This window comes from Dromaius novaehollandiae, chromosome 5 (genome assembly GCF_036370855.1).
Source record: "Dromaius novaehollandiae isolate bDroNov1 chromosome 5, bDroNov1.hap1, whole genome shotgun sequence".
Lineage (NCBI taxonomy): Eukaryota > Metazoa > Chordata > Aves > Casuariiformes > Dromaiidae > Dromaius > Dromaius novaehollandiae.
The window spans coordinates 32,090,302-32,109,541 of NC_088102.1; the positions used below are offsets into that span (position 1 = coordinate 32,090,302).

General features: G+C 36.0%; 1 protein-coding gene across 3 annotated transcripts in view; it reads left to right on the forward strand.

The window, feature by feature from the left end:
• The window catches only part of PRKD1 (protein kinase D1), a 153,945-nt gene that overhangs the window by 114,907 nt on the left and 19,798 nt on the right, over positions 1-19,240 (forward strand). For all 3 annotated transcript variants that reach the window (XM_064512402.1, XM_026100254.2, XM_026100255.2), the window contains 10 exons: positions 867-1,077; positions 3,027-3,104; positions 6,947-7,151; positions 10,176-10,299; positions 11,118-11,195; positions 12,150-12,429; positions 14,770-14,822; positions 16,236-16,308; positions 17,346-17,452; positions 18,730-18,891. In XM_064512402.1, the coding sequence (XP_064368472.1) occupies positions 867-1,077; positions 3,027-3,104; positions 6,947-7,151; positions 10,176-10,299; positions 11,118-11,195; positions 12,150-12,429; positions 14,770-14,822; positions 16,236-16,308; positions 17,346-17,452; positions 18,730-18,891 (1,371 nt within the window). The remainder of the gene's footprint in view (positions 1-866; positions 1,078-3,026; positions 3,105-6,946; positions 7,152-10,175; positions 10,300-11,117; positions 11,196-12,149; positions 12,430-14,769; positions 14,823-16,235; positions 16,309-17,345; positions 17,453-18,729; positions 18,892-19,240) is intronic.

Here is a 19,240-nt window from a genome sequence, read left to right on the forward strand (position 1 = left end):
AACTCATTTTCCAGCCTTTAGTTACCAGGCCTCTTCCAAATGATAGGCAACATGCTGAGTTTTGAATGATCAAGCTGCATCTTGTCACTTGTTTCCTTCTTTCCATCTTAACTGTGGGTGTAGTTTGGTTGTCTCTCAAGGGCAGGTCTTAGCGGGAGGCAGTTTTCTGGGTCAGTCATTTTCTGCTATAATTATGTTCTCATTGGAATGAATTTAGCTAACAAATAATATAACTCATTTCTTTCAGGAATTCTTTTGATTACCTTAGAGTGTGTGTTTCTCGCTCCATACATGTTTATACACACATATTAAAATATCTATTCTGGTTTATCATGCACAATCTAAATACAATTAGGTTAGTGACAGTAAAAATTATAAATAAAGGCGATTGAAAATACTGATCTATTCTCTGTCAAAAGTTTGCATGCATGTAGATCAAGGTAATAATTTTCTTTTTAATTTTTGCACAAATATATTGCTTTTCAAAGTTTTGGGATAAAACAAAATATAAGAGGAAAAGTGGGCTTGCATGTTTTTATTGGAAAGCAAAATACTTTTTAGATAAATTTTTAGTTAATATTTCCATTGTGATCACAAATGTATTTTGAAATGAAAAACTGTTTCACCTATATATCACGAAATGTATGATATAAGTGTTGGCAAAGATATAATTTGATACTGTTCCAATTTTTCAAAAGCAGGCTCAGAGAGGGGTATGTTGCGTGTTCTGTTAGTGTTTAGAAGCACCTACATTAGTTTTTATGACAGATGATTTATTGTTCTTGAAGCAAGTATGTGTGAATAGGATATTCTTTTAAAAACGAATAAGCCATGATTATCTCAGATTTTTTTAATGTATTTTGCAGCAAAAGACACCATCAGAATCATTCACTGGGCGAGAGAAGAGATCAAACTCACAGTCCTACATTGGACGACCTATTCAGCTCGACAAGATCTTACTTTCCAAGGTTAAAGTGCCTCACACTTTTGTCATCCACTCTTACACACGCCCAACAGTTTGCCAGTACTGTAAGAAGCTTCTCAAAGGGCTTTTTAGACAGGGCTTGCAGTGCAAAGGTAAGTGTGATAAATGGTGTGCTGAATGACACTTTGCAACCTGAAATCAATTAGATTTTAACAGTGAAATAATTTTTCACAGGCTCTATCTTCATTATCCATACTTCATGATTTAAATAAAGCTATAAGTATAGCTTAAGATTAATATATGCTGATTAATATATGCTAAGTTTATTTCTTTGTTGGTACCTTGATTAGCTTTTCTTACTCATGTTAGCAATTTGCAGGCATCAAATAGTAAACTCTCTTTAGGAACATAAAAGCTAAATATATTAAAATTAGTAAATTAGCATTTAAGTTGTTACTACGTAACATTGCTCAAGATTTTTTCACTAAACTGTCTTGGTGTAGATTTACAAACAATTTACATTAGATTAAGCTGGGATTAAAATTACAATATTTGTGATTCTGCAGGAGTTGGCTGCATGACTATTCTTACCCTGGGGTACCTTTGAGGTAGCACACATCTTTGTCATTTAGGGGTAAATTATCTTACATTTTGCACTAGGCAAGAGCATGCACACAAGCAATTATGGCAGAATAGCTAACACAAAGCACTGTATTCTTAATCTTCATTGTTTTCAGTCTGTGAAGTCTTATGCTTGAACTGAAGCAAGTGCGTGAGTACCAGCAAATCAGGGTTTTGAGGATGGGGCATAGTGGAAATAAAAGAAGAGCTTGTATGAGAATATAAAAACATGTTTCTCAATACATTCTGACTAATGTGCTGTTAAGTTTCCTTAGCAGGAGCCGAAGTAAATCAAAGCATTCAGATCGTAGCTGAGACTACTGGTTCACCATAGCCAGCTAGAACGCCTATAAATACAAAGCGTAGTCTGCGCTAAGATGTTAGCGGATATTTAGTCAACAGGTCCTTAAAAACACCTTTTATTAAAATAAAGAATAACTTTCATAAAATTCATCAGCGTATATACAGTGCCTAAGTTAACCAGTATATATTTATCAGTGCAGCTGCCTTAAACTAATACCCAGCAAAAATTCAAAGTTGCATTAATTTAACTTAAGAATGTGATTCTGATGTGATTTCACTAAAGCAAGATCCGTATAAAAGCATCATCTGTTTCAGTTCACTTTGAATTTCAGTGACATAAACAAATATTAACCAGATTTAAAAATAATATTTACCTGGAATTTGGCACTGCTGTATCTCAGTTGGCTTTTGAATCAATCTAAAGCTAAATAATTACAAGTTACGGATATAGATATCCCTAGTATATTTTATCCTTCCTGACCCTTTGCTTTTGCAGCTGTGTTAATATGTTACTGTTCTTGGTTTAAGTAAAATATGCTCCGTAAGCCAAAAGAAAACAGCTTAATTGACATCTAGAGAAGTGCTATTTACCAATATGCAAAGAAGGAAAGGCAGAGTGAAGTAAAAATACCTGGAAAAGAAAGAAAGTATTGAAGGAGCCCTGCAGTAAAAGCAAGCTAAAACCACCAAATTAAGAATATGTAGTGATGTAAAGAACAAATGTCTTCTCATTTATAATTGTTGGATTCTGCTGCTTCAGTTTTCAGTCTTCAGTATTTGATGTGTAGTCAGGTTTTTAAGCTGCAGCGGACGCACTGCAGCCTGATCTGCTTCTCTAACTGGAAAAACAAGACTGGCCTTTCAGCCAAGCACAGAGGTCTCCAGATTGCTCCCCTAGATGAGTCTAGCACTCACAGCTCCTCCAGCTAAAGCCTCCACCCAGTTGCTGTAAGAAAGTAATGCTTTCCTTCCCCCTCAGGGAAGCTTCTGCTGTGTTTATCCTGCAAGTTCCACTGGCAAATGGCGTGCGGCCAGGCTAACGCTCTCTGGACACATGAAGTTAACTTTGTATTAATGAAATGATAGGGCTTGACATTTATAGGCTGGATAGCGGGAAAAATATAATTGTGCCACAGAAAAGGAGAAATAATTTTACTGCATTACTTTTTCTTACCAGACTGTAGGTTCAATTGTCACAAACGCTGCGCTCCTAAAGTGCCAAATAACTGCCTGGGGGAAGTTGCCATTAATGGAGGTAAGTTGCTTTAACAATTGTTTCTGTCATTGTTTAAACCACCAGTTAAATCAGAGAAATTTAATACTGTGACGTTGACAAAGATATGTTTCTCCATTGCTTGGGAGTGGCTTTTCCTCTCTGATATTTCTATTGTATATTGAAGATGAAGTGTGGGAGGAACCCCATTAATGGTTCATACATCATCATTTCAGAGCACGTGTCTTCAAAATATATAGCATTGAAAGACAGGCTCAGCTGTGCCACATAGGCAGAGCAGATAGGTGATTTCAGCAGGAAAAATGTTTGGGTGAAGGTGGGCGATAGCTTGTAGAATGCCAAAACAACCCAAAAAGCCACAGGCATGATGTTGGCATTCACCTGTCAGATACAAACCCAAAATGTTTTTTTAATCTGGGAAGGGGAAAAGTGTTTGTTTTAGGATAATCTTCCTGAGAAGAAATGTATACCTGGAAGAACTGGAAAGGCCCTCCAGGAAAAAATTCCACCCCTTCCTTTTGGCATGAAAGTAATTGTATCTGTTGCCAGAAACAAAAGCTTGAATATCTGCCCATTTTCCCATGCATGTGGTGTTGATTTTATGTCAAGCATAGGAATGTATGGGTAGGCTTGACAGACGGTACTGGAGAAGAAAAGAGTGGCTGTAGATGAGTTGTTGATTGCCTTGAAAATGTCACTTTCCTATGTGATAAGAGAATGAGAAATGTCGTAACGTGTTCAATATCTAATGCATATTATGATATTAAGTTGTCAACCTCAACTGCTTCTGAGATTAAGGAAGTATTGATCACAGCTTTATTAGATATTCTTTTCCAAACTGAACAGAGGTCAAGATTTTCCAAAGTTAGGAACGTTAACTAATATTTTTTATAGTAGTATGACTGTATTAGTACAAAGATTTTTTGTTTAATGGCACTTAATGTAGGCAAAATCATTTCAGATGTTGAGTATCCAACCTGAAGCATGATAAGATGCATGATTTTCTGGAAGGATGATGTCATACTCCTACTGAATAGCATACCCTCTCTGATACACCTCAAAACTCTTGGAGTCTTGGACTCTTGGGGTCACTAGTTTTATTTATTTATTTTTTTTTAATCTTTACACCACTTAAACCTCACTTTTCCATTAACTGTTCTAAAATGTAACTATTTCTTCAGGATTACAAGTACTGATATTTATGTAAGGAAGAGTGTGGCCTGATTCTTAAACCCAAGATCTAAGAATATGCTGGGATATGTTAACTTTATTGATAATGTTGTAGAGTTTTCCTTGTAGGAATCTTGAGTAGGTCTGAAAAGGAAGTATCCTTTTTATGCAGAGCTACATTTTCCACCTCAGCCTTTACTTTTTGACGTTGCAAATAATTGTGAGCATAGAGATTTGCAGAGTCAAGGAAAGTCTTGAAGTCTGCCTATAAATAATAAAATTCTTGCTACGTTACTTAGGTTCAGTTTGAGAGAGCAGTAGGTAGAAAAGGTAGAAAAATGTTAAGAGAAGAAAGGAAGACAATCCTTGTTTCTGGACAGCTGGACTAAATGAACAGAATTTACATTTCTTTCTGAATCACTCCTTAAAGTTCCTTCTTTCCATCTTAGACAGCTGCAGTTCATCCTTCCAACACCCTGCCTCCTTTCCTCCCCTCCTTTCCCCCAAAAGTAACATGCTATTTCTGCTGACTTGCCTCCTACACATGAATCTGATGCTCGGCTGATGAAGAGTAATGGTTTCTCTGTGGGAAGAGCTGAGTGAGGAAAGCTTGTGCAAAGCCACTTGTGAGGACACTGATTCCAGGCAGTATTTTAGAATGTGTTAAGTTTCCTCTGGTGCAACTCTCTAGAATGAGCACCTAGGCTCTTGGAGCTCTCCTTCTTACAGTTTATAGAATATGGCTTTTCTCCAATAACTAGTGAGTTTTCTTCTACCAAATTATATCCATGGTAGAACTCTTTATTGCATGTCCTAGATGAGTGATATAGGGCCCTTAGAATTGTCATAGGCAGTTGCATCCTGGTATGCCATTTTTATTTTTGCAGAAATTTTGTTCATAGTATTTTCCATGTTAATAAATAAAATACAATATCTGCCACCCTGTCCATCTGCTCTGTGATATATCTTTCCAAAAATAGTAAGTGCATGCAGAACTGAACCCATGAAATTCCAAGTATGGTCTCATTAATAAACACATTAAACACTAAATGTGGGAGGTTATTTTTAACTGATTGTGGGTTTATTATAAATAGTGATAAAAAATGTGTGGTAGGAATAGCAAAGAGAGAGCCCTGCACAGTAAATGACATCCATGACTGGATGGCTGCTTCTGCTAGAGAGGAAGTATAATGTGTCTCTTTGTCATACATCAATAACTTATATCCAAACATTTTAAAACTACTGTACGTGGAAACAAACCTTTCGGCTGTGCACTTCCAATTCCAGGCAAATGGCATCTATTCTAAACTTTCTGCTGTCAGCCAGTTCAATGTGCTTTTTCTCCTGGGGCATCCTCTACTCTGACTGTCAGGAACCTTCTCCCATACAATTAGATGCAAGTTTCTCATTGAAAACATTTGGTGTCTTCCATGTGATTTTACTTACTTCAGATTGCTGTCCACGGCTCCCTGCATAGCTCCTGAAACAGTGCAAGTATCCTAGAAAAGCTAATGCTGTCTTGCCTGTCTGACAGGACTGATGATTTTGACATGTTGGATCACAGCCTGTATAATGGCAGATTGTGTTTCAACAAAAAGCCGTTTTGTTTTTTTTCATAATGCAAGTCTTTAGCTTAATAAGTTTAAAACTCTCTCTTCCTTTCTATTTTCCAGATAAATCCATTCACAAGCAGAAATACAGTAAAATTTATTTCTTACTTTGATCTTGCTTAGGTACCTCTAATCTTGAAACAGGATAGTTTAACATTATTTAAATGTAAACAATATGTTATTAAATTTAATATTGGAAAATACTGTTAATACTATGCCAGAGTCAAACAGTTTATGTCTAGAAGTTGTTCTTATCTTATCAAAAGCAAAATTAATGCAGTATTTTCCTCATTCTTTTGACCTGTGAGAGGAAAGACACCTTAATCTTAGAGAACAGTTGGTAAACTTGAAGTCTTCTTTCCATTCATCTATGATTCTTATTTCCTGTAATACCATAGCCAGACTAAGTCAAATCTTCACATTTTTTCTTTGCTATATTACATTGGAGTTTTTGATGTTTATCTAATATTTCCTTCATAAAGGTAGAGAATCATCTCAATAGTATGGATTACTGTGCCATGTTGTGCAGCCTTACAGAGAACACTGATGCAAAGGAAATAGCCTTTTTTCCCAAAAATATGATTCACATTATGAGTAATTGTCTTGGGAGTTATTTCAATACCTCACGGTCATGTCATCATCATAATACAAAACTCCTAGTTTTGAAATTACTGCTGTTCTAGCATCAGTTTGCAGCTGTAGCCTGCCAACAGCCATCAAGCTGGTACACAACATGCAAGCTGTATAGAAAATCTGCCAGAAGATCTCAAAAATGAAGCTCATGAGTATAGAGTGTTTGAATAGAAGTCCATAGATAAGAATTTCTGCCTTGACTTTGGCAGTTTTTAATAGAAAATTGTATTTTTGAAAGTATTTTAGTTTGATGAGTTTCCAGCTTTCTGTAATGATTTTCTCAATGGCCGGTTTAAGACCATACTTCACCAGTACACACTGAGTAGAGACAGACCCAGGCAATAGAGTTCAAGAGAGAACCTAAATTTTCCTTAAGCACAAAATGTGTTAGGACTTTGTGATTAGAGTAATGTATGTTTTCTTATGATAACTTCAGAAATAATATTCCAGATCTCCTTAGTCCTGGGGCTGAGTCTGACGTGGTCATGGAAGAAGGGAGTGACGACAATGACAGCGAAAGAAACAGTGGTTTTATAGATGACATGGAAGAATCTATAGCTCATGATTCTGAGATATCAATGACAGGATGCCATAGTGACAATGGGGAAATGCAGGATCCTGATCAAGATCACGATGAATCTAACAGGATGATCAGGTGAGCTGGGAAGCATAATTTCTGTCATCTTTTGTGTTTCTTGGTATCATGACTAGAACTCAAGTCGAAATCTACCTGGGCCCTATTCTCACTCCTTCACAATGCAGAGATGAGTGATGTGTGATGGTTCTGAAAGAGTAATGCAACTGCTTTTCTGAACCTATGTATTAGGATTTTAAGAGAAACTTAAATATTATTATCAAATTGAAATAGCAACCAAAAACTGATGCACAAGCAATTGTTACAGGTCTGCTTTGTTATGAAAATTATGTCGTGAAACTTCTTTCTGCAAGTGAGCAATACAGAAATTTTTTTTTAATTTTTCCCAAGCATTTTTCCCCTGACTAGAAGTGCAATGTCTGCTTTTTACATAAATACATATTCTTCTGTTTGAAGGAAAATAGTAGAATTTTTAAAATCCATTTTCATTAAAAACTGAACCGTGAAAATGTTCAAGTTTCAATAAAACATCAGATGGGAAATGTTTCTTGCATCCACAGTGAAATCCTGGTTGAAAAAGTAAACAACAAGTGAGCAAGCAAAAAAACAAAACAAAACAAAACAAAAAACATACCTCAAGATGACCAGTAGTCCATTTGTCCTGACAGCGTTGTGATAGCTGTATTCAGTTTTCTTTTCAAAAGATCTTTGGAATAGCTTGTCTTGTCTGCCAGTTACTCTACTCACCTAGGATATAGCCTTTATATCTGCTTTAAATCTGAGCTTTCAGAGTGCCTCACCAAGAAGCTGCTGGTTATTCTGGTGTTATAATATCTTTAAAAATATATTTTAACAGTATTGGAACGTCTGTAATGTGAAACAGGAATATTTTTTCAAATCTCAAAATTTCATAGGATAGGACAGTTGTTTAGGGACTGAGCCTGCTCAGGAGTGATAGTATACAGCAAAATGAGACATCAGTTTGCAGTGTACTGCCAAGGAAGAAAATGGTCAAAGCGCTATTGGGTTACAAACTTGGACAGCTCATTTAATGAAAAAAATTGTATAGCTGATTATGGTATGATCAGATCTAGGCATATTGTTCGCACTTTTTTAGATACCTTTAGCAAGAATGAAAGGTTGAAAACCAGAGGTAGTAGTTTCAAGCAAATTACAAAACAGGTTAGCAACTTGAAATGAATGATTAGGAAGTAAAATAGGAATCGAATATATGCAACTTTTCTAAGAGAGGTGAGAAAACATTTTTCACATATTGGAACTGTACAGAATAGTAGCAAAAGTGAGGTAGGGATTATTCATTGTCAGGGAACCTAAAATGGTCTTTTCAGCTCTAATTTCCTTGATGATGGGGGTTTATAGCTTGAAGAATTATTATAGAATGGCTTTGCATTCACAAATACCAGTCTGACTCACAGTTTCCTGTTTTATTTTCCATCCTAGGAGTCTGTTTCAGTAACATATTCCTCTTAATTCTCTGTTATTAACACATATGTTGCACTAATAGCCATCCATTTCAACAATATTCAGTTTTATTACCAGCAGCGGTGGACTAAGTATTTTTTTCCTACTGTCATATTCACCTGCGTAGACACTGTATGTATACATAGACACATTGTATAGTTAGAATATAAGCTTATGCTTGTATCACAAAATTGGTCTCAAATAACACCTGGAATGTCCCAGTTATATTGAATGGACAGCATTGCAGGTCCTCTGAAATACAAATATTTGCAGTATTACCTGCCCCAATCATTTTGAAGGGTAGTCTTCGTATCTGTGGACCAATTTTGAGTGGTCTATAAAAGATAACTAAAAAAGTAAATCTCTTGTCAGTAGAGACAGGAGTCTCTAAAATAACTATTTAGTTAAAGGTTTGTAATGACTATACAGGGACTGCTCCTTTGAATCATTTTTAGCCAAAAGAGACTGTATGTTACAGTCTTTATGAGATTTTAAGACAGGATGCTTTTTGCATTTTGATTTGAAAATGCCAGTTCTTAAAAGGTAACTTATTTCCAGGATGCATTACAGTGAAGGAGGGCCATCTGCAGATATTCGCAGTCAGAACAGCTGTGGAGATTTAAGATATTACAGTTCTCCTCCTGGTGGTTTCTGCCCTTCCTGCTGGGGTTGTTGTACCAATAGCTTTGCCAGCAGAGCAGAATTCATGAGCTGTCTGTGCTCTGCTTTCATGTCGAATGCAGCACCTCGTTTAAAGTTCTGCCAGAAATAACTACATGTTTAGGTTTAGGATTGAAGCAGATTATGAGTCCAATTCCATTCTGCACAATGTGTTAACTCCAGCAGCAAGGGAAGTGGAGAAGTGGGTTTGGTTACTTCCTAAACTTCTCCAGCTAGATAGTCCAGATTTTATACCGTCAAGTTCCTATGTCTTTCCAAGTTACTGTGTGTCACATCAGTAGTGGAAATTTTCAGTGTGTGGACTCCAGAGTACAAGACAAGAAGACTTTATTTTAGGTCCTTTACTTTAAGGATAAAATATTTTAGCTTAAACCTCTTTCATTGAGAGGTTCCAGTGGATTCTCTGCCATACCTTGCAAGTGCACACACAGATAGACAGCTTTTACTATTTTGTAAACTGTCATAACTAAGGCAATTGCATGTTTGAACTCCAAGAAAGATCACAGAACAGACAATAATCTGATGGATGATGTTTACTTTGGTTATAAGAGATTCAAGATTGAGTACTAGTCTGAATCATGCATAGCATAGACTTAAGCTATGTCTCCCACATCCTACCTGAGGCCCTAGTCATTTGCTCATTTTATTAGCTCCTCTTTAGGGATATTTTATTTATGGGTGTGCGTGTGTGTGTAAGCCTTCAGAAGGTCTCTGGCTTCCTCCTGGCATAGAATTACTTTTTTTTTTTCTTTGTAATCTCAAGATACTTGCAATGACAAACTAAACAGTGTCTAGTCCAGGTCTGTTAGTGACTACAAATGTAAACGTGGATATTGGATATATATATTCTGGTTTGAAAGACTTTTTTCTTTTTGTCCAACATTACCTTATTTTAAAAACCTTTACTGATTTATTCTTAAGCCCTTCAACCAGCAACAATATTCCATTAATGAGAGTGGTACAATCTGTGAAGCACACAAAAAGGAGAAGCAGCACAGTAATGAAGGAGGGTTGGATGGTTCACTATACAAGCAAGGATACACTGGTAAGAAATGTTAAGGAAGACCTGTCTTACTATACCTGCTACCTAATAGTACAGCATCCTAGTAATACTAATAATACTTTCAAATCCTAATAATACTTTGATACAGTCACTCCCATAAGGCATTTTTTTGCAGTATTTGTGAATCCTGAAGTTATAACTTTTGTCATAACTGAGGACTAGCACTCTTTGCAAGAAATATTCACTCTTCCTTATAAAGAGACAATAAAACACACAAAAATATCTGAAGATATCAGTTGTATTAATATAAGCAGCCAAATGTGAAGACTTTCGGAAGGAAGTGAGAAATAATATTAACACCTTGGGTTCTGGAAAGTAGGTTTACCTTCCAGCTGCAGTTTCTTAGGTATCTTACTGTTTGGTGAATTGAGACTTCTGTAAAATATATTTGGCACAGAAAAAGAGTTGTTTTCATTCAGAGCTGCTAAAGCAAGAATAAAAGCTTCAGTTTGTGGCCTTCTAAAGTGAGCCAGAGTGTTACAACTTACACAAAAGGAAAGTTGAATTATTTTAGCAGCACACCTGTAGCAAACTGTGCTGAAGGTAACATAGACTTCAAAGTGACATTCTTTTAAACTTAAACAATTTGAACACAGCTAGGTTCTATAAACCCCTATAAATTTTAAATGTAAATATCAAGTCCTTCTAAAAATCTTGCACTAAAAAATGAATCTGTATCCTTCACAATGCATCCCTTTAAACTTCAGTGAAACTTTTTGGAAGTGAGCTTCTGTGAAATGAATATTTCATCAATTTACTTCAAAACTGTTAGAAAGTTTCTTTATTATTGTTTATTGCAGAGGAAGCGACACTACTGGAGACTAGACAGCAAATGCATTACACTTTTTCAAAATGATACCGGAAGCAAATATTACAAGGTAAGGAATATTTTTCCATCTCTCTTTGTACTAGCAGAATATAATTACTGGAGTGAATTGCTATAATAATAAATACTTACTTGAAGTACACAAGTAGTATAACTTTGATCTATGTTTGTTTTCATTATTTAACCTGCAGATGGTTTGGCTTTCCCAACCAAGCCTCAGATCAGAACTTAATGTGTTGGCTAACAATGACATGTTATGGAACTGGAGTGTTTTTATACAGGGACAGTTCAGTACCGGTGACAGATTCCAAGAAACTCATCTGACATTCAGTGATTCATAATACAAGTTCTTTCCAAACAATCAGATACCATTTTAATTTTGTCCTCTAGATATTATGTTGTGATTTTGATTGTAAAAGTTTATATTAATGTTCATACCCTTTTACTTGAAATAGTTAAACTCCTGAGGCATTACTTCAATAATTCTTAATAATGGAAAATTTTTTTTTTCATGTTGACTGTTCAGGCCTCCTTATCAGGTAAATATATCAGTGAAATGTGTCTTAAGTCTTACTGATGATAAAACAACCAAGTTCTTACTTGGTTGATACTTATATCAAATGGAAAATTGGAATCTTAATTTCTCGTTCAGAATAGATTTATTCTGCTCTTATTAGTAGATTTGCATTTATTAAATCAAAAAGGAAGTGGTATTACATTTTCTGTTGGAGTTTTTCTTTTCTCTTTTCTCATGACACCTCACTCCTCTCTTTGATAAGTTTAATAATTAAAGTTCTACCTGGTCTTGGAAAGAAACATTTGGTATTTCACCATCAGTAGACCTCTGCTATGGAGTTTCAGGTTACAAGGGCCTTTTTAGTTGTACAAGATGCATGTGGCTAAAAGTAACAGCTAATATCATAACTTAGTTAAATAAAATTCATATATATATATATGTATGTATGTTGATAATCTACACAGAATGTAAATCATCTTTTCATTTCAGGAAATTCCATTGTCTGAAATTTTGTCTCTGGAACCTGCAAAAACTTTCACTTTACTGCCTCAGGGAGCCAACCCTCACTGTTTTGAAATAAGCACAGCAAATATAATCTATTATGTTGGAGAAAACATAGAAAACCTCTCAAGTGTTCCACTGAATAACAGTGTTCTCACTAGTGGTATTGGCATAGATGTGGCAAGAATGTGGGAGATGGCAATACAGCATGCTTTGATGCCGGTCATCCCTAAAGGGGCATCAACTGGATCAGGACCTAACCTACACAGTAAGTTTATTCATTTCCTTTATTTCAAATAAATATAGTCATTTAACAAATGACATTGTTCAAGGTTCTGCAGGTGTGGAAAAGAAGTGTTGCACAGCTAATAAAGGCTATTCTATCACTGTATATTGTTTTAGAAGCTGCAGTTTCTCATCCATATGTTTCCAGGTTAGACTAAGACATCTGTATTAATACACAACACGGAGATTTGTTAGTGAGCAAATAGTTGTTTTGTATGTAAGACATCTGCATCCTCTTTGTGTTGCTGACATGAATAATAGCCTTCTTGTGCAGAGGCATGAAGTTTTCTGAGCTCCAGTTAGGACTTGATAGATTTTTTCCCTGCATGACTATAACTTACATTTCTTGCTCTCTACAGAAGCAGCTGTTCACTCTTTAGGTCACTGCAGCATAGATGATATGCTCCCTTTCATCACATTTGTCTGTATGACTGAAATAAACATTGCCCTGTGCTGAGATGACATGAGCTCAAGTGTGAAGGACAGCTGTTCTAAGCAGAACAGGCAGGGGTGTTACCCAGGACCACAAAGACAGAATATATCTTTACCTCAGGTTTACATACATTTGCGTAATTCTCTACCAAAGCTGACAGGTTATGTAAACCAAATACAAAACTCATTTAAATCTAGCTCAGGTACAGATAACAAAGTAACTGCAGCAGCAGAGAGCAAATAGGATGACTTACACAACCCACATAAGAAAATAGGTACGCTCGGGTAGTTCACCACCACTAGGCATACGCTGCTGTGGCTGTTCTGCAACTTATACTCACCTTAGTGTAGAGCAAATTTGGATATGTCTACACAAGCTGGATTAGATCTTTTGTTCCAATATACACTTGCTTTACCACTTGACATCTGGATGATCTTAATGCAGTGTGCAATGCTAGTGAAACAGCAAGCCCTTCAGAAACCAAGCAAAACAACAGATAGCATATTTCTCTAGGCACAACAGCTCAGAATATGTCAGCTCCATCCTTTGCTTTTCCTAGACTGGGTTCCTGCGTAAAATAGTGTCGAATTCTGGACATCATTTCAATCAAATTAGTTACCTACTGCCCCTGGTCTGAGCCCAGCGTAGCTAAACAGATTCCCAAAAAGGCTTGTCTGGGAATGACAGCTGCCTTCTCTGCCCCTTGGGAAGTTTGAAAATTTTCTCTATAAGTTAGTAGTCATCTTTTGTTTTTTTTGTGTGAAGAATAAGTTCATCTGAGACTTTCAGAAGAATCTCCTGCAGGGACTGAGACCTTTAGCAACCTATTGTCTTCCACTCAAAGTGTAAGATACAATTCTTTGTCCAAGCTTTCTCTCATCTACACGCAAAGTAGCATATACATATGAATGAGGAATGATAAAAAGCCTTTGCCAAACTGAAACACTCCCTTCCAAAAACATTCTGTTCCCAAGGAAGAGAGGAGGGAAAAAGGCATACAGAGCAGAAGTTACTTAGTGCATTGATGGATCGTGGAGAGTGTCTTCAAGGTGTAACAGTTTTTACAGTAGAGGGCTGGTTTTGATGGGGCTGAAATCCATATTGAAAAAATGAAAATTCAGCACTGAACAGATTTCAGGCAGAGGTAGGGGATCTAGTCAGCAATGCTCTGAAGAACCATTCTTTCCTCCCCAAAATGACATCTTTCTGTAGATGCAGTTAGCAATAAATATATTTGCCAGTTTTACTGAGGCTATTATTTATTAACCTCAACATGTTTCCAGTTCAAAAAGCTTGTGGAAACATCCTGGGCTCTGAATTCATGGAAGTTTGTTCTGATTTTTGTTGTATTAAAGCACAAGTGCAAGTTTTTGTTCTCTCCATTAGGTGTTTTAATAATGTCTCTTAACCCAGTTGAAATGTGCATTACTTTTTAACAGTAAATGTATCAATATGGATAAGCATTGACCTTTTTCTGAAAGCTAAATAGCATCAAATACATTGTATGTGACACTGTAAATCAATACTAAATAAATACAATTCACCCTAGTTGCACTCATATTACTTGCGTAAGGTTTAAAGTTCAAAACTAGACTGAAATAAAGCAATAATAAGCTTATAAAAGGGAATTATGAGATTACACTATTAAAAAAAAATAAATACTGAAACGTATAAGCTTCTTTTCTGTAGCTTGCAAAATTCTGTTGTTCAAGTCACATTTTTTTTGCCTGGTGCAATTTTATATTGGCTGGTAGATGAACAAGACGACCTAATTGGTTCAATTTCTAGGGTTGTCAGTAGATATTGATGTGATGTAGATGTCATTTCCTATTACTACATGTTTGAACTAAAAGCACAGCAGTCTGAAGTATATTTTACTTTCTTCACCAGGGGATATATCCATCAGTATTTCTGTGTCAAACTGCCAAGTTCAAGAAAATGTGGTGAGTGCTGTCTGAATGCTAGACATGATATGATTAAGCTTGCAAAGTCATTGATCTGTTTTGGAAAGACAAATGTTAGAGAGGAGTTCCCATCAGCCATTTTTGACTTACAGTGTAGAAATGCAATCAATTAACTTTGTTAACTTTTGAGAAAAGTCATCTTCATGGCACCTTTTCCTTGAAACACAAGAATTACATTTGGATAATTCAGCTTAACACAGAATTTAACTACATATCATGTGGCATGCTGATTATCAGAAGGAAAAGTGGGCTGTATAAGTTATTAGTTCATGCAGTTTCAGTCAGATGAACATAGTAAGGCTAATCACAAGCCTTGGTAAATATACCTTTTCCTGTCCTCACTGAGATTAGACATTCTTCATTGTACATCTTCCACAAAAGATGAAACTTTATCTGAAGAAGGAGTTACATATGTTGTTACACATATGTAAACAAGTCTTGGGACTCTCTTTCATTAGGAATTTTGGTCATAGGGCACGTGGTTGAGGTAAATAGTCACATTATGGTTTCCTTTCTCACAGGCAGAGGAAATAAACAGAACTGTCTGCAGCTAAGTAAAGCATTGATACAGTTCTGGTATTTGCCGGAAAAGGATTACCTGGTGGTGACCTTTTATTTCTTAAGGAAAAGCAAGAACAATCTTTATTATCAACTCTTTGGCATTCTTTTGCTCTTCTTTGTATATGTTGCTTGTTAAATATCATGAAAATGAAACTGAATTCAAAGACTTGAGCTTTGTTTGAGCCTCCCAAATAAATCTGCTGCCAGCTTGCGTTCCAGCTTGTGTTTGGGCCCTAAGAATTAATGAGAAGTTGGCCCCCCTCTCTGCCACTGATGGACTATTTTACATCTCTCAGTGGACAAATACGATAAGCCAAAACTCAGATCTGCTGATACTCACAGAGCTTTCTATAAACTAGGAAAGCACTTGCTTCTCCCCAGCTGACTGGAGCTGACCTAGGACATTTTTAAAGAGAGTTTCAATTCTTAGTTTCTCCCTTTTCATAAAAACTAGGCAGTCTCCAGCTGTAGTTGCTAGATCCAGGATCCTCAGCCAGGGTCCTCTGGGTAGACTGTTGCTAACAAGACCCTCTCTGTTTCCATATGGACTTTTGTCTTCAGATTTGATGAAGATTAAGTATAATGTAGCCCACAGCAGGCTACTTGCCTGTAAAATGGCAATGGTTGAAACTTAGCCAAAGATACTTCTCTTTTTTGCAATTTTCTGCAATTGCAGTTACCTTGCCTTTCAAGAAAACTCACATGAATGTTTCTGGTATTTTGAAATGTCCAGTAGTAAATGTATGCTAGTTCCCATTAGAAAAATCAAATGAAATAAAAATCTTGCTACCATATCTCAGGGCTTAATATTCATTATGTTTCTATAAACAGGATATTAGCACTGTATACCAAATCTTCCCAGATGAGGTGCTGGGATCAGGACAGTTTGGAATTGTTTATGGAGGTAAGACTTTGTTTTGTTGTATGGGTATGCTTAAGACAGAAAACTTCTTGAATAATGAAAGTATTTGGACTCTGAAATGTTTTATTACAGAAATTAGCTGCCAATTGTTTTGTGTAAACAGTATTCATCAACCAACGAAACTATTTTTTTGTTGACAAAGACTTTTTAATTTTTAGTTTTCTACACAATAGTGGGTCAGTGTATTAATAGCTTCATATTCTCCATAAGCTCTAAAAAGACAGACTGAAGTGCAGAAAATCCTTCTCTTTGAGAAATGTTAGGGAAGAAGAAGAAAATTGATTATTTCTTTTCCTGCTGTTTTTTTTTTTTTTTTTTTTTTTTTTGGCAGGTTTGGGGGAGGAGGGGTCTTTGTTCTTTCAGCAGTTTGCTTGAATTGTTTCTTTTTTCCCCTTTCTTATCCATTTTTTTTTCTTTTTTTCCTCATCTTTTTCAGCAGTTTGGGGTGGGGGTGGGGAATTATTTATTTAGGTAGAGATTTGTTTTGGAACAGTGTGAAATTAGAACTAATTGTCCATATTTCTCTTTGAAGAATCTTTATGCCTCTCTCGTAAACCTGGGACATGCCTAAAGTTGGTCACCTATTTGATTATTTGCTAGTATGGAACTACCATTGAAGGACTGAACTTATTATGGTCATATAGGACCAGCCAGCTGCAGAGATTGTGATTTAAGAACATGAACAGGCCTATATATGAGAAAGTTAGTTTTGCAGTTAATAAATTCTGTTTGGTTTATATAGTTTAACTGCAAAGCTGAATTTCCTATACATAGACTGGTTTATGTACTTAAACAGATTTGTCAAGTGATAATAGAGCCTGAGAAAAGTTTGCTTGTCAAAGGCAAAAAAGAAGAGAAAGGACAGAAAACTTTTAATGACTTACATTGGTCTAACCTGCTGCAAACCTGCACTGGGAATTACTTGACTGTGGTCATTTGTACAATCCAGCGAAAGTGGAACACTTTTCAGAATTAATCATGCTAATCTATAGAGGCCTTTTTTTCTTTTATTAATGCAGGAAAACATCGCAAAACGGGAAGAGATGTTGCCATTAAAATAATTGACAAACTAAGGTTTCCAACTAAACAGGAAAGTCAACTTCGTAATGAGGTTGCAATTTTACAGGTATTTTCTTTTGCTTTTTTACTGTATTAACTTCCTTTGTACATTACTGTGAACCCAGATGATACGGTTTTAGTTGGCAGTCTATTTGATAAATTGTCTAAAAATTCTCTAAACACTTGTGTGAAATGTAATTGTTTAAAGAGATAGGAAGCATATTGAAAACAACCACTCTAAGTGATTTTTTGCAAAAATACTGGCGTTTTCACTGTTCGATGTCTGCAAAAATAGCCAAGAGCAAATTTACTGGGAATGTATTGCATATCAGTTATTTATTACTGTGAGCCAATATCCTTTTCAGTCAATATCCTTTCTATAGGTGTGTAGTACTTCTGTGTCTATTGTTCCGTACTGGTAGATAAAAGGTCTGGTATGAGATCTTAAACTCATATTGTCTTTTTTCTGGCACACACCACTGTGTGTCCAGAAATGCCAAGCACAGAATTTGTCTTTTTTAAATTTATATTTTAATTTTAGTTTCTCCCTTCCATACTGAGGCTTCCTCATTTTAAAATAGGTTAAGCTGTTGCCATAGTGTTCTCCAGGATACACCGTGGTGGTGTTTTTCCTAACTTGGTTCCTACATTATCGAAAACTTAAAAATAGGTAGAAAGCTTTGCACAGGAGTGTAAAGTTCTTCATGACCTGCATGTAATGGGATGCGACCACAACCATAACAGGCCTTATAGTAGAAAGAAGCCTTGGCAATATGTGTTCAGTCAAACTAACAGAGAAACATGATTTTTGTACTACTCGCCAATATTTAAACCAGTTAGTGTGTTGTAAAACCTGGATGACATAGCACCTTGAAAATAAAGAAAATAATGAAATAATAATAAATTATATATTTCTTTTTTTTTTTTAATTAAAACCATACCTATGATGCAATGTGTTAACAGTCATAGGTATTTTACTTTTAACTATTCTGATCTCATGTTAAGAATGACAATCTTTGTAATCTTAAGCACCAGGCATATTAAGGAAAATGTATGTTTCTTAAACTCATTTTAAGTTCAGCCATGCTCTTATAAGGCTACTGTCCCTAGAAATTTCATGCCTGTTACCTACAGATAAGACACAGTTTAAATGCTGAAGGACTGGCTTGTTGTCCTGTGTCGGGGGAGGGATCTGAAGACTGGCTGTATAATGATAAAACCTGCTAATCATGTTGGGAAATCTGTTTTATTCAAGTGTGCTCTCTCTCTCTCGTGTGTGCGCTCGCATGCTCTCTCTGTCTCGCGCGCGCTCTCTCTCTTTCTATATGTATATATCTTTAACAGAATCTTCATCACCCTGGGGTTGTAAATCTGGAGTGTATGTTCGAGACACCAGAAAGAGTGTTTGTTGTTATGGAAAAACTCCATGGAGACATGCTGGAGATGATCTTATCAAGTGAAAAAGGCAGATTGCCAGAGAGAATAACAAAGTTTTTAATTACTCAGGTAAGAAACCAATTATAGACCTAGAAAGAGCTTTGAGGTCAGGTATTATCACTGTTGCTTACATTTTGCTTTTGCCATAATTTACCAATCTGACTTATGAAGGCCTGAATTAATTATAATACCAGGGATTGTATAGATGTCTTCATGTGCATTACCTGATGGGTAGTAAATTATTAAGAGGAACTAGAACTGGGTACATGCGCAGTTGTCTGGTTGCTGGATGGAAGGGCCATCAAGGCACATTTCCCCTTATGCTTGAAGAAGTAAGCACAAGAATTCACAGCACAAATAGCACCCTGTTGAGGCCTTATATATGATGAGAAAAATCTGAACCTCTTGGATTTCCCTG